At 53.1% G+C, this 14,050-nt stretch overlaps 1 protein-coding gene and 1 pseudogene across 5 annotated transcripts; both read right to left on the reverse strand.

Moving 5' to 3' along the window:
- Nucleotides 1-295: 295 nt before the first annotated feature.
- CDK16 (cyclin dependent kinase 16) lies at nt 296-7,425 on the reverse strand. 5 transcript variants are annotated; one of them, XM_043974919.1, is made up of 17 exons: nt 4,686-4,985; nt 4,480-4,606; nt 4,138-4,332; nt 3,777-3,910; nt 2,920-3,045; nt 2,719-2,775; nt 2,518-2,632; nt 2,304-2,398; nt 2,157-2,219; nt 1,944-2,067; nt 1,652-1,772; nt 1,465-1,562; nt 1,268-1,373; nt 1,130-1,172; nt 894-984; nt 715-792; nt 296-632 (listed from the first exon to the last, which is right to left on the reverse strand). In XM_043974919.1, the coding sequence occupies exons 1-17, from the start codon at nt 4,902-4,904 to the stop codon at nt 595-597; spliced, it is 1,830 nt and encodes a 609-aa protein (XP_043830854.1). In that variant the 5' UTR covers nt 4,905-4,985; the 3' UTR covers nt 296-594. The 5 variants fall into 5 exon arrangements, with proteins under 5 accessions (XP_043830854.1, XP_043830857.1, XP_043830856.1 ...); XM_043974922.1 differs by lacking the exons at nt 4,138-4,332; nt 4,686-4,985 and adding an exon at nt 7,288-7,424; XM_043974921.1 differs by lacking the exon at nt 4,138-4,332 and having other exon boundaries at nt 4,686-4,973.
- Nucleotides 7,426-8,771: 1,346 nt separating this feature from the next.
- LOC122733508 lies at nt 8,772-10,585 on the reverse strand (annotated as a pseudogene).
- Between the last annotated feature and the right edge of the window lie 3,465 nt (nt 10,586-14,050).

The following is a 14,050-nucleotide window of genomic DNA, read 5'->3' on the forward strand; positions in this document are numbered from 1 at the left end:
AAAAAAAAAATAAGGGGCAAGTGAGTCAGGGGGACGCGGGAGGAGGCTGAGGCCATGTTAGGCCATGTCAGAGTGGGGCAGGTACACCTCTGCTTGGGAGGTCCCTGAGGCCTAGGCCTGCCTCCTTCCCTCCCTATCTCCCTCCCTCTCCTCAGGGCTGGGGGGGGGGGGGGCGGGGGGAAGAAGATGAGCACAGAAGGGAGGCTCATTGGGGGCTGCCCCCTCGGAGTCCGAGGCTGCCCTGGGCCATGCTGTCCGATGACTGGGAAAAAACAGACAAACAGACAGCCAGACAGCGGAGGGAAGGAAGAGCTTTGTTAGCACCCTTCCACAAGAGTCAGTTGTAGGGGAATGGGGGTGGGGAGGCAGCTGAGCCAGGAGCAGGCAGGTTAGTGGAGGGACGTGGTGGTGGTGGTGGCGGCGGCTGCGGTGGCCAAGTCGAGGAGGTGCGAGCTGTGCTGGGGAGAGTGGGGATAGGTAGAGAGCAGGACTGGCTCCACAGCAGCCCTCCTCCCAGCGGCCTTGATGGGCCTCCAGAGGCCTCAACCTCCAACCAGTTGCCAGCACCTTCTCAAAGCCAGCTGCCCCAAGGGCCTAGAACTCGGTGTCCACCACCCGGAAGGCTGGCCTGCCTGTGGGGGGAAGCAGAGAGCTATTGGGAAGAGCCAGCTGGCCCACAGCTGGAGGGGCCAAGGGGGTGGGGGCCACACCCACCCGAGTCTGTGAGGGAGGCTGAGCGAAGGCCCGTCTCCTTCTGTAACTGGATCTCCTTTAGTGCAAATATGGAAGTAGCTGCAGAAAGAGCAGAGAGGCCAAGAGCAATCATTGTTGGCCCCTGGCAGGCCAAGCTGGCACCAGATGCATCCCCTCCCAACTAGCCCCAGCCCACTCACTGTCAGGGAGTTTATGGATCCTTGACCCCAAACTCTGGAAGAAGGGGTGTCTCATGGCATCATCTGCAGAGATCCGATTCCGTCCCTCAAACTAAACAATGAAGAAAGCCCATGAGCAAGTCGCCTATGGCCCTGCTTCCCATCCTCCCCCGATGAGCACCCCTGGCTTCTCGGGTTTCCTTCCTTTCGGTTATCCCTCAGCACCAAAACAGCATACCCCCCACCCCATTTCTCACCTGCAGTAGTCTGGCCAAAAGGTCTGCCCCATCGGTGTCCAGCCTGCAGCACGAACAAAAAGAAGCCTTGGTCCCAGGTCCCCCTCTTTTCTCCTCCCTCCGGTTCCCAACCCTGGCCCCACCCCGCCAGGCTCTCACCGAGGTGCATGGCTCAGCAGTGCCTCGGCCCGGTACTTGGGGTAATCGTAGTTCTTGAACTCCTCATTGGATGAAATTCCTGGCCAGGTCTCTTCAGTGGGGGTCCCTAAAAGGGGTGACACCAATGAAGAGGAAACAGTCAGTTGAGGAGCCTACAAGTGGGGTTGCTTCCCCTCCCAACCCAACTGAGCCCTCACCCAGAATCCGAAAGATGAAATGAAGCTGCTCTTCCACTGTAGAACCTGGGAAGAGGGGCCTGCCTGTGGCCATCTCGTAGAAGATGCAGCCCACACCCCTAGGGCACAGAGAGGGAGGAGCTGGCTGAGGACCCAGGGACCACGAGGGGCTGCTCCCTCCTCTCCCCTTGCTCACCCCGGGCCTCACCACATGTCTATCTGAGTGGAGTAGTCCGTGGAGCCCAGCAGAATGTCCGGAGGTCGGTACCACAGTGTCACCACCTCATTGGAGTATGTTTTGGTTGGGATAGACTTGGCCCTGGCCAGGCCTGAGAAACATTAGAGTTTGAGTTAGTCTATCGCTTTGGGACAAGATCTGGGGGGACCAGGCTGGGGAGGGGAGAGGTGGGGACGAGAACAGAAGCCAGAGACTCTGGGACTTGGGGAGGCAGAAGCAGCGGCAGAGGCCTGGGCCAGGCCAAGGTCAGAGGCAGCCATACCAAAGTCTGCCAGCTTGAGTTCCCCACGCTCATTGATCAGCAGGTTCTGGGGTTTGAGGTCACGGTGTAGCACCTTCTGCCGATGACAGTAGGCTAGGCCCCGCAGCAGCTGAAACAGGAAGAGCTGGGAACAGACAAAGAGAGGCCTTGTGGGCCGAGCCCTGGTGGGGAAGGGGAGGGGGGAGGGGGGGGCAGTGGCTGCCTCCCACAGACCTTGACATTGTGCATGTTGATGATGTTCCCACAGTCCTCCAGGTACTGCTTCAGGTCCTTGTCCTGAGGGGGAGAGGAGAGAATCACCCTGGGAGGCTCTGAATTTCTACTGGTTTCTCCCAAGCCCTGGGGCTTCCCCTGTCTTACCAGATACTCAAAGACCAGAGTCAGGGATTTGTCTGTGTGTATGATGTCATGAAGGGTGACAATGTTGGCGTGTTTCAGGTCCTTCAGCAGCGACACTGCAGTAGAGATGTGAGGGAAGACGTCAGGGAGCAGAGGGGTCATAGGGTTCGAGGCCTGAGGACAGCCATGGCCACGCCCCCATCCCATCCTCCCCCCTCCCTCTCCCCGACACCACCTTCTCGAATAGCTGTACAGGGAGCACCCTCCTCGTGCTCCAGCCGGATCTCCTTCAGGGCCACCAGGTTGTCTGTCAACTTGCTCTTGCCCTTGTACACGGTGGCATAGGTACCCTGGGGACCAGGGGAGGGGCAGTCAGGCCACAGGCCCACTTTCCCCAAGCACCCCCACCTCCCGCCAGTTGGCCCCGGCTCCTCACCTCCCCCAGTTTGTCCAGCTTCACATATGTCTCCAACTTGCCAAAGCCAATTTCAGACTACAGAGAAAAGGCAAGGGGTCAGATAGAAGCAAATGCAAAGGAGCCCAGGGACCAAGGGAAGGGCTAGTGGTGACAGGGAACAGGACCGAGATGGGACCAGCACCCACAGAGGCCATGGGTTCCTGGCGAGCAGCTCCTCACCAGGGAGACCCGGCGGAGGCGCCGGCTCAGGGGCTTGTCAAAGAGCGGGCTATTGAGGGTCAGCTTCTCCAGATAGCCCTCAGGCAGCCGGATGTCGGCAGGTAGGGAGAGACGTTTGTTGATGTCCTGAGATAGAGGCAGAAAAGGGGGTCAGTGTCTGCTGCAGGTGAGGGGGCAAACAAAACAGACAGAGCTGAAAGAAGGGAGTTCAGAGGCTGATGGGAGAAATGGCTCAACTCCAGAAAGTTCCAGAAGAGAGCAAAGGACACAACCACAGGTTTGACACAAGCCATCGGGACAAAGCAGGGGATCCCATCCTGCCCCATTCTTCCTCCCCACCTCCCACTGTCACTAGAGATCTTCCAGTTGAAGCTGGGAGAGGGGGTGGGGGCAGGAGGGAGGGAGGGAGGCAGGTCCCTCAGAGAGTCTGTAGCCACAAAGTGCCTTCAAATCAGGGGGGCCACCAGGAAGATAACTTTGTCCTTTAAGGGGTGGGGAAGGGGAGGGGGGCAAATCGGGGGTTCCAGGAGGCTCAAGGCAGGCCCCTGTAGAGAAGTGCAAGAATGCAGAGAATTTGCCCAATTGCATGCCAGGCTGTGAGCTCAAAGCTGCGACCAGGGGGAAGACCACTCGGAGCCCCACAAAAACAAAAAGCTCAGGGCCAGATTCCACCTCCACTTCGATGTAACAAAAGGCAGTCTACTGGAGAGGGGAGCTCGAAAAGGGCCCTGGAGGGTCCAGCTGCCCTTTGCACTACTGAGCAGTAGACACAGGTACAAGAGCCAAGCCCAGACAGAGGTGGCCAATGGGCTGGGGCTGCCCATTCTCCCCAGCCAGCCATCTCTGGCCAAGCCTACCTCAGTTGAGATCTTGCGGGCTGGGTGGTTTCGCATTCGGACTCTCACAGGTGACTGCACCTCATCAGAGGATGTGGCTGAGGCCTGGTCACTCTCCCCATCGGAACCAATCTTCAGGTCTTCATGCACAATCTCTGGGGTGGAGTAGGGGTCGGCTCAGGAGCCACAGGGATCTCTCCTTGCCCTTCCTTCCCTTTCCCCATCCTTTCCCTTGCCCTAGATCACACAGTGGCCTCAAAGGCACTCAGCCCATCAAAGCCTGAGACCACTCCAGAAAGCTGAACCTTTGTAGAAGCAGGCCTGAGGTCAGAGGCCACGGCCAGGCCTCAGCAGGCCAGGCTCAGTGGGGGCATATAGTCACCTAGTCTGGTGCCACGGTCCAGTGGGGAGCTGAGACTGCGACAGGCCCGGGGCCGGCGGGCCGGTGGCGGCGGAGGCTGCCGGGGTGCCCGGGGGGTTGGGCCCAGGGCGGGCAGGCTCCTGGAGGCTCGGGGGGGCAGGCGAACCGTGGGTAAGGATGAGGGCAAGGCGCCCTTCCTCCCACCAGGGCTAGGGCCTGGGCCAGGGAGCAAAGCCAAAGGGAGGGTGGGACAAGTGGGAGTAGCAGGAAGCACAGAAAGGAAGAAAATGGAGAAAACCAATCACCCAAATCGAGAGAGGGAGACCCCAGCTGGCCCCAGAAGCCCCTGCGGCCTGGCCTCACCGTTGTCACTGCAGTTGCTGTCTTCGATGTTGATCTGCTCAGAGCCGCCGCTCTTCTCGGTAGGTCGGCTTCCCCGGAGCGTCATGGAGAGCTGTCGCTTGATCTTCTTCATTCGGTCCATGGTGACCTGGAAGGGGGTGGGACACACTGAGTTCCTGCTCCCCAGGGACTCCTGGGGGCTGGATCTCAGAGGGCGGCAGGCCCACCTGGGTGGTGAGAGTCGGGTGGCTGGCTGAGGGCACGGGGCCTCCTCCTTGTGTGCTGCCCTGCCCAGTGGACTCACTGTAGGAGCACAGGGCCCCACAACACATGTCATCAGCTGGAGGGGCAGGCTGGGCAGGGGGCTCGGCTTCTCCCGCGTGCCCGGCGAGGCAGCCCCGGACGCGGCCATAGAATGGTATGTTCCGTTGGCACCAGCCCCACATCCCCCCCAACTGCCAGGGGACGGAATGTTCCCACTGCCCCAGGGAATCACATGACCCTGGCAACCGTTGCCACGGGGACTAAATTGGACAGTCCCATAGGCCAGCTAAGGGTGGGGGAGGGGGGAACTAGATAGAGGCCTAGCTCATGGGCCCAGGGGCCTTGGGGGCTTAGCTCCACCCCCCTCTTACTTGAATGGGACGGCTCCCAGAATGACCTGTCTGTCCTCCCAGCTGGCAGAAGAGGAGATTCAACGGTGACCACATAAAGGGCCCTCCACCCCACCCCAGCCAAGCCAGGTGGGGTGTGGCAGACTAGGGTGGGGCTAGTCTCCTTCCCTTTCTCCCACAGGGTCTCCCTAGCCCAGTTCTAGGATTCCCCAAGGAATGGCACAAGGTTTCAGGCTTAGCCTCAGCCTCACCACTCCACTATCCCAGGGAAGGAAGAGGGGTGTTCCTCTATCTCTAGCCTAGCCCTGGTTGCAGGGAGAGGCCCTGGCTGACTCAGCAGCTATAAATATCTCGGCTAAGGCTGGCAGGGGGGCCAGGGCCAGGGCCAGGGCCTGGGCCTGGGCAAGGCAAGGAAGGGAGAGAGGGGGGTCTTAAGAAAGAGAAGGGGAGGGCGTTCAGGAAGACCTCAGCATTATTATGGAGAATGTATCAACTGTCCAGTCTTAGCCCCAGATGGTCCTAGGCCCCAGATGGGAAGTGAAGCCAAGTAGGATGTCTGAGGTACCAGCTGCTTGCAGGGAAGTAGAAGGAAGGAAGGGCAGGAGGCTCGACTAGGGGCCTGCACCATTCCTGGGAAACTCAGACCAGCTCAGGCCTTGGGGTAAAAGGGTAGCCATTCCCGGCAGAATAGCCACTGATTGTTCAGAGCCTTCCCCTCTTCCCAAGGTAGCCTTTACAGCTCAGAGTTCATTGAAGCCTCATTTTGCAGATTAGGGACTTGGAGTTCATAGAGGTTCTGTGATTACATGGTTATACAAGTAGGATTGGAAGCCAGGGCCTCCTTCACTGCTTAGGTTTAGGAGTTAGCCACACTGTCTTCTCTATTGCCTTAACCACTTCGCAACCTGTCCCTTGGCCCAGGAACCAGGTTCCCACGGGTTTTAAGCCATCACCATCCTCTGGGAGTCCTGAGAAATGGGGGGGGGGGGGAGAAATGCAGCCTAGGAGGAGTTGCAGAAGCTAAGGAGCCAGTCAGTGGCCTGCTAAAAGAAAGGCTGGGAGGGAGGGTTTCTGTGTCTTGGATGTAGAAGAATTTCTGTAGCTTGCTTGCTCCAAAGGTCCCAATTACCAGAAATACCCAAGAATGGAACCAAGGTTGGACAGCTGCTTAGTGGCTGGGCCTTCAGACTTCTAGTTCCATTTGACCACATGCCTGCAAACCATCTACTTTTTGGGGGGAGGGGCGGGAAGCCTCTTGAATTTCCTAATTCTGCTGGAGGAACTTTGAACCCTAATCTCTTCTTGGGGAGCAGGGAGCTCATGGGATCTGGGGACTGCCCAGGGGCTTCCTGGGCAGCAAGCAAGGTGCTGAAGGTTGCAACCAAATTCCATTTGCCTCAGTTTCCTCCACCTTAAAATGGGAATGATAAGCTTTTTTCAAAGCTATAGAAATGCTGGCTATGATGATGATTTCTGTGGGAGAACTAAGGGGGGGGGTTATAGGGAAGTACCTTGGAATTATGGAAGAATCTCATTTCTGGGGGAGGGGGGAGAAGCCTTCTATTCCTGTTAGGGAAAAGGTCTAGGGAACTCCAAGGACATAGTACTGAGGATGGGCTCTTTTCCTGAGGGGGTGGGGAGGGAAGCAGGCAGAGAATCCTCAAGAACCTTGTGTATCTTGGGGGAGAGAAATGAAGGAGTCCTTGAAGAATTGGGGATCATAGAATTAGGGTTGGAAGGGACCTTCAGCATCACCTTCAACCTGTTCAACCTGTCATTTCATAGAGGAGGCAAGGGGAGCTCCAAGAGGCCAATTGACTTGCCCAAGGTCACACAGGTAGGAACCGGCAGAGGCAGCATTTAAAGCAATGTCATCGCACTGGAACAAGCCCTGCATGCACCACACTGCTTCTTGGGGAACCATGAGGAACCAAGTACTGGAGGGCTAAAGAACAGATTCTTCCCCCCACCCCAATTCCTGGGGTGGTAGGTAGGCAGGGGAGGAGGGCTGTGAGGGGGTGATTATAGAAGGCAGGGAGGGCTTGGGGTGGGATGAGCACAGGGCAGAGTCCCAAGGTGGCCACACCCCCCCTTCCCCCCCCCCCGGGCCCCAGTGCATTGTAGGAAACTCCCAGCCCCGCATCCTCCGGCCTGGGCCCCCTCCCCTCCGGGAAAAAAGGAGGGGGCTGGTGGGGGGGGAGGGGCAGGAGCTTACCGGCGGCAGCGGGAGTGGGGACGCGCTCGGGGGCGCGGGGGCGCTGGGGGCCTCAGTGCTGCGGGCCCGGCGCGGCGGCGGCTGCGGTGGCTGCGGCGGCGACCCCCTGGGCTCCGTGGGCGGCGGCTCCGGGCAGGCCCCGGCGGCGGCGGCGGCGGCCCCGGCGGCGGCGGCGGCGGCGGCGGCGCGGGAGGTCCCAGTAGTCGTCGGCCATGGCGGCTGGGCTCGACCCGCCCGCGTCGTCCCGCTCAGCCGCCCATGGGCCTGGCCGCCGCCGCGGAGCCCCAGGAGCGAGATCCCGATCGCGCCGCGCCGCGCCCTGCGCCCTCGCCTTGGGCCGCTCGCTGTCCCTGGCGCGGTCCCGGTCCCGGCTCCGAGCCCGGCTCCCCGCAGCCGCCCAAGCCGCGGCGGCTCCGGCACCTGCGCACAAGGCCCCGCCTCGGGGCCAGGGGGAGGAGGAGGAGCCCGGAACGTCCCACTGGCTCGGCCTCCGGGAGGGGTGAGCGCGAAGACGGGAGGAAGCCAGCTGGGCGCCGAGGCCCCGCCGCGCCGAGCCGAGGGCCTGGGCCTAAGAGGGACCTCCCTCCGAGGGGACTTGGTACGGTCCCAGGTGTCGGCGGGGGCGGCTCGGGCCGAACCACAGCCAGCGGCGTCCGGGGAGGCAGGGCTGCAAGGGGCGGAGACGGGGTTTACTTGGGGGCGGTGTCACTCGCCCAGCAATCTCCCAGGCCGCCCAGGGGAAGCTGGGAAAGGCAGGCCACGGCAGGGGCCCTCTCCCAGGCGTTCCCCTGGCCCGAAGCAGAGACACAGGAGCCGACCTGACAGCTCCTCCCCGCTGCCCCAGCTTGGTACGGCCTGCCTCCGGCCTCTCGGCCTCCCGGCTCCTCCTCGAGGGAGGGGCCCGTCCGCTGCCAGGAGCTCATTGGCCAGGGCCTCCTTTTCCCACCTCCCGCGGCCTCGCCCCCTAGGTGCGCCGTTCCCGCTTTGGCCCTGCCCTGTTGCCCGCCCCGCCCGCTTCGGTCCGGGGCCGGGTTCCACTCGCCGGCCCCGCCCCCCAATCCCGGCTGGGCCCTGTACGGCGATTGGATCGGGATCACAGAAGCCTGCCCTCTCAGCCGCGAGGCCACCAGGACCTTCTGCTCGCCAGCCGCGAGGCCACCAGGACCTTCTGCTCGCCAGCCACGGCCGCCGGTCTCTGGGTCGTGGGTCGCGCCGGCCGGGCGGGGCCGGGAGGGTGGATGTGCGGGTTTCACTTTCGTTCTTTGGGATCACTGTGCTGACAGGAATTCGAAAATCCTTTGGAGTTGCTTTTCTCTCTGCGAAGCGTCGATTCCTTTAGGGCTTCCCAGTTGGCTCGGAAACTTTCTTTTTCCGCCTTCCTTATGGCGCGCTAGCGTTTTCATACATCCGCACACCAGAGGCAGCCGTTCCTCAGCAGGACAGCCCCTTAGTTGCCAGCTTTGAGCTACTACAAGGAAAAGATGCTATAGGTAGTTTTGTACGCATGGGTTCTTTTCCTCTTTAATTCTTCGAGTGGTCATGCCCAATAGTGGCATGCCTGTGTCAAAGGGCTTGCCTGCACAAGTAGAAGAAAAATAGTCATATCAATAATGTACTCCACTTGAGGCTTGTGGCTTGAGTCTGCCATAATTTGGTTGAATAGATCTCCAATGTATTTCTTTTTTTTTTTTTTTTAGTGAGGCAATTGGGGTTAAGTGACTTGCCCAGGGTCACACAGCTAGTAAGTGTTAAGTGTCTGAGGCCGGATTTGAACTCAGGTACTCCTGACTCCAGGGCCGGTGCTTTATCCACTGCGCCACCTAGCCGCCCCCCCCTTTTTTTTTTTTTAATTTACCATATTCCAAACTTTACTATTATTGTCCAGGACGCGCTACCATCCTCTTAGTCACCCAGATTTGCAATCTAGGTATTATCTTTATTTTTTTATTTTTTTAATGGGGCAATGAGGGTTAAGTGACTTGCCCAGGGTCACACAGCTAGTAAGTGCCAAGTGTCTCAGGTCACATTTGAACTCACGTCCTCTTGAATCCAGGGCCGGAGCTCTATCCACTGCGCCACCTAGCTGCCCCCTCCAATGTATTTCTAGCTTGGAGAGAGCCATGTCCAAAATGGTGTAGTTCTGCATGCCTTCTGACATGACTGCCCCCAAGATTTAGAGGATAACTTTCCTGTTAACTGCCCTTGAACAAAGACTTGCTCTCTCCAACAGGGGCAGCTGGATAGAGCACTAGTCCTGAAGTTGGGAGGACATAAATCCAAATATGACCTCCGACACTTACTAGCTGTGTGACCCTGAGCAAGTCACTTCATGCCAATTGGTGTAAACATCCAGGGCCATCTCCAGTCGGTCTGATTATAGGTCTTGCCACTGGACCCAGATGGTTGCAGAAAAGAGAGTGAGGCTGATGACTCTGCAAAGTCCATCCTCATTTAAATCCAATTTATTTCAAGTCATGACATCTATTGTGGTCCTCTTCTAGAAAGAAAGACCAACAAGAGCTCTCTCCAATAAAACCTTTTATCTCTGGGCAGTACAGAGGGCTTTGCCACTGCATGTCTTTTGTAGGTTGCAGTTAAAAAGACCAAATCTAATTTGATGCAGTCCTTCACTAGGTTGGCAACACACAGGATTGGCCCACAAGCTTTCTGGATTGGAGATGGAGTTTGGGATGTTCTTGGTCCTCAGGCTTGCACTTGAGTGACAAGAAGTCAAGTAGACATTTGTCTCTTGAGTTCTCCCTCAGTGTATGCCCTGCTATTACTGGGAATGCTTGGCCTTTGGTAGCCTGAATTATTGAGATTGTCTTCCTTGGCTTTAGATCTTTGCACTTCTGTTCTTAGACTACTCCTCAGTTCTAGCTCCTGTTCCAAAGCATGCTCCCAATTAGGTGAAGGTTGATTTAGACTCCTCGACACCAGCTGAGTCTCCTTATCCTCCCTGCAGGGAGGACTTCCACTCCTTTAGTTTGGAGCTACTCAGTGAACACTTCCAAAGATTCAGAATTGCCTTTATTTCTTTTATCCCATTTGCTTTGCAAATGGTCTCTGTCTGTGCAGACCTCTGGAGAAGCACAATAGGTCTTGTTTACTTTTCTTCATCTAATCCGGGAGGGAATTCTCCTTTTCTGAAGCCTTAAGTCTCTTTGATGTCATCATATGCTGCGACAAGGGCAAAGTGTTCCCACCTAGACTCATCTCCCACATAGATTGACATAGAAGTGGTGGTATCTCTCCTCTGAGTCTTTTTATGGTTCAGAATACAGATGTCATCTTCCATTAGTACAACCTTGTTGGCCTTTTGCTGAACAAACAGAGAATACCCTGGGTCAGCGGGGTCACAGTGGACTTCTGGCCTTGTAAAGGCCCTGATGGCTGCAGTACCTGCTTGGGTCAGACATTTGCATTTTTCTAATAGTGATTTGAGGAATAAAGTTATAAAAGTGATTATCTGTCTTTCCATTCTAAAATAGAAAACCTACTTGGGCATTTGCTTAGGCTGGTGGTCCCCATATAGTGGTTTGCAACGATGGTCTAAGGTGTTCACACTAAAAATTCTTTCATGGAACTAGAAGCAGTAAATAATTGCCCAATGATATTGCAAATCTTTTTTTCCTTTGTGACACAAATATGTGCATCTTGGAAGCGTTATAGGTTTGTTTCCGGAGTGGTTTGAAACTATCATAATCATGTACCCAGTTGCCCAGTGATTTTGTTGTTCAGGAAAACCATTACATCAAACCGACTGCTTGGGACTAGATGTAACATATTCTTGCAGTTTCTCGACCTGCCGTGAAATTGTTTGTAAACTGTCACAAGGATGCAACATTCAAGTACAAACTGATTCCCGGTGGCTGGGCAGACACACGTGCACCTTCACTTATGTTCATGGCACCAGAGGAGTTCCCTTGTTTCACTCTGTTCCCCTGTGCACTTACCTCCCCTGTTATATAATCATGTGACTGAGATGTTAGGAACATTCTTTCAACACACACATCAGGCTGTTTGAAGACTGTGATTCCTGGACTTGCATGGTACAAGCCATCTTGGAACCATTGTGGATCATCACAAATATTCTTGCCCCTCGTGGTGATATTAAGGCTGTTTTCCAATTTCAACTTATTCTCCACTCCTATTACCCTTCTTCTCTCTGCTGGATTTTCACACGAACTGGATGGCGATATGGGGCAGTCTTTCAGTAGAGTTTTCTGTGAGAGGGCAGCAGGCTGGTCATCAGCAGAAAACTTAGAAAATCTATTGGAGGAGATTCTTTCCTTACAACAGACACATTATGTAGAAACATTGTGGAAAAACACAGTAATATAATGCAACTGCACTTTAAATACATTTATCATGTAATACATCAGTAGAAAAATGAATAGTTTGTATTGTAACTAGCTATTTTTAATTGAATTTTTTAGATTTTATTTTTTCCAATTACATGTACAAACCATTTTAGCATTCTTTTTAAAAATTTTGAGTTTCAAATTCTTTCCCTCCTTCCCTCTCCCTCCTTGAGAAGGCACACAATTTGATATAGATTATTACACATGTGCAATCATGGAAACATTTCCATATTAGTCATGTTAGAAAATACAAACAAAAAATAACCCAAGAAAAATAAGGAAAATAAGGAAAGCTTTAAAAAGTATGTGTTGATCTGCATACACACTCCATTAGTTCTTTCTCTGGAGGTGGATAGTCTGTTTCATGAGTCCTTTGGAATTGTCTTGGATCATTGTATTGCTGAGAATAGCTAAGTTGTTCACAGTTGATTATTGCACATTATTGCTATTACAGTGCACAATGTTCTCCTGGTTCTGCTCATCACTTCACTCTGCATCAGTTCATGTAAGTCCAGACTTTTAGGAAAGAATCCTGCTTGTCATTTCTTAGATCATCAAAATCATATACTTCAACTTGTTCAGTCATTCCTTAACTGATGGGCATCCCCTCAATTTCCAGTTCTTTGCCACCTCAAAAAGAACTGCTATAGATAGTTTTGTACAAAGAGATCCTTTCCCCTTTTTCTAAAATCTCTTTGGTATACAAACTGGTGGTATTGTTGGGTAAAAGGGTATGCACAGTTTTATGGCCCTTTGAACACAGTTCCAAATTGTTCTCCAGAATGGTTGGACCAGTTCACAACTTTATCAATAGTAGCACCCTAATTTGCCCACATCTCCTCCAACATTTGTCATTTTCCTTTTCTGTTATATTAGCCAATCTGAGAGGTGTGAGGTGGTACATCAGAGTTGTTTTAATTTGCATTGCTCTAATAAATGGTGATATAGAGCATTTTTTCATATGACTATAGATGGTTTTGATTTCTTCTTCTGAAAACTGCTTGTTCATATCCTTTGACCATTTCTCAATTGGGGAATGACTTGTATTCTTATAAATTTGACTTTGTTTTTTATACATTTGAGAAATGAGGCTTTTATTAGAGAAACTTGTAAAAAAAATCCTCTGTTTTCTGCTTTCCTTCTAATCTTGGTTGCACTGGATTTATTTGTGCAAAACCTAAATTTAATATAATCAGATATTATCTATTTTACTTATGTAATTCTTTCTCTCTCTCGTTTGGCTATAAATTCTTGCCTTATCCATAGATATGACAGGTAAGATATCCTAGGCTCCCCTAATTTGCTTATGGTATCACTTTTATATCTAAAACACTTACCCATTTTAACCTCTTGGTATATTGTGTAAGATGTTGGTCTATACCTAGTTTCTGCCATGCTGGTTTCCAGTTTTCCCAGCAGTTTTTTCAAATAGTGAGTTCCTGTCCACAGTCTGCTCTGGGCTTCAGGTCTAACCACCACCCTGCTGAGATAAACCTTTCCTGCCAACTTCCTAAGTTATCCTGGGCTGGAAAATTGTTTCACCCTGACCTCTTGTTGGTTTTGTTGATCCAGAATTCAATTTTAGGTGTTATTTTAAATGTGTTTGGATGGAAATTTGGGAGAGGCCATGAGTCCCTGCCTTTATTCTGCCATCTTGGCAGAATATTTATTTATTTACTTTTGGCAGGGCAATGGGGGTTAAGTGACTTGCCTAGGGTCACACAGCTAGTAAGTGTCAAGTGTCTGAGGCTGGATTTGAACTCAGGTACTCCTGAATCCAGGGCCAGTGCTTTATCCACTGTGCCACCTTAATAAATAGCCCCTTAGCTATTTATTTTCATTGATTTGTTAGACAGCTACACATTTTTAAATGAATTTAACCTCTTACAAAAAGAGCCCCCATACCATATACATTTTAACTTGGAGCTTTGGGGGGGTCAAAAGTTATTATTGTAGTTATTGTAAAAAATTAGTGAGTAAATCTAAGAGAATTTGTTGTTGAAAGGGATTTAGGGACCAAAAACGGATTGGGAGGGGGCAGTTAGGTAGCCCAGTGGATAAAGCACTGATTCTGCATTTAGGAGGACCTGAGTTCAAATCCAGCCTCAGACACTTGACACTTACTAGTTGTGTGACCCTGGGCAAGTCACTTAACCCTCAATGCCCCCAAAAAACAAACAAAAAAAGGATTGGGTACTACTTCCTTAGGTTTTCCAAATAGGAGTTCAGACTATGGTTCAAAAAGATCCTTTCTATATCCACTTAAGAATTTCTGTCCATTTAAAGCACCCTCTACTCCCCACTAAAAAAGTATGTAGCCCAGGCAGGGATACATTTCATTTATAAACATCAGTTTTAAGTCCCCGTATACAATACTTTTTTGTTTTCTATTTTACTCA

Source organism: Dromiciops gliroides, chromosome X, assembly GCF_019393635.1.
Source record: "Dromiciops gliroides isolate mDroGli1 chromosome X, mDroGli1.pri, whole genome shotgun sequence".
NCBI lineage: Eukaryota > Metazoa > Chordata > Mammalia > Microbiotheria > Microbiotheriidae > Dromiciops > Dromiciops gliroides.

What these genes read in the sequence shown, in the direction of transcription:
- CDK16 (XM_043974918.1), bottom strand. Translation starts at nt 4,904, where the DNA reads ATGTGGGGCTGGTGCCAACGGAACATACCATTCTATGGCCGCGTCCGG. An exon ending in GGACCGTGGCACCAGACTAG is followed by an intron (nt 3,911 to 4,137) that starts GTGACTATATGC and finishes ACTCCACCCCAG; the next exon opens with AGATTGTGCATGAAGACCTG. An exon ending in GCCTCCGCCGGGTCTCCCTG is followed by an intron (nt 2,776 to 2,919) that starts GTGAGGAGCTGC and finishes TTTTCTCTGTAG; the next exon opens with TCTGAAATTGGCTTTGGCAA.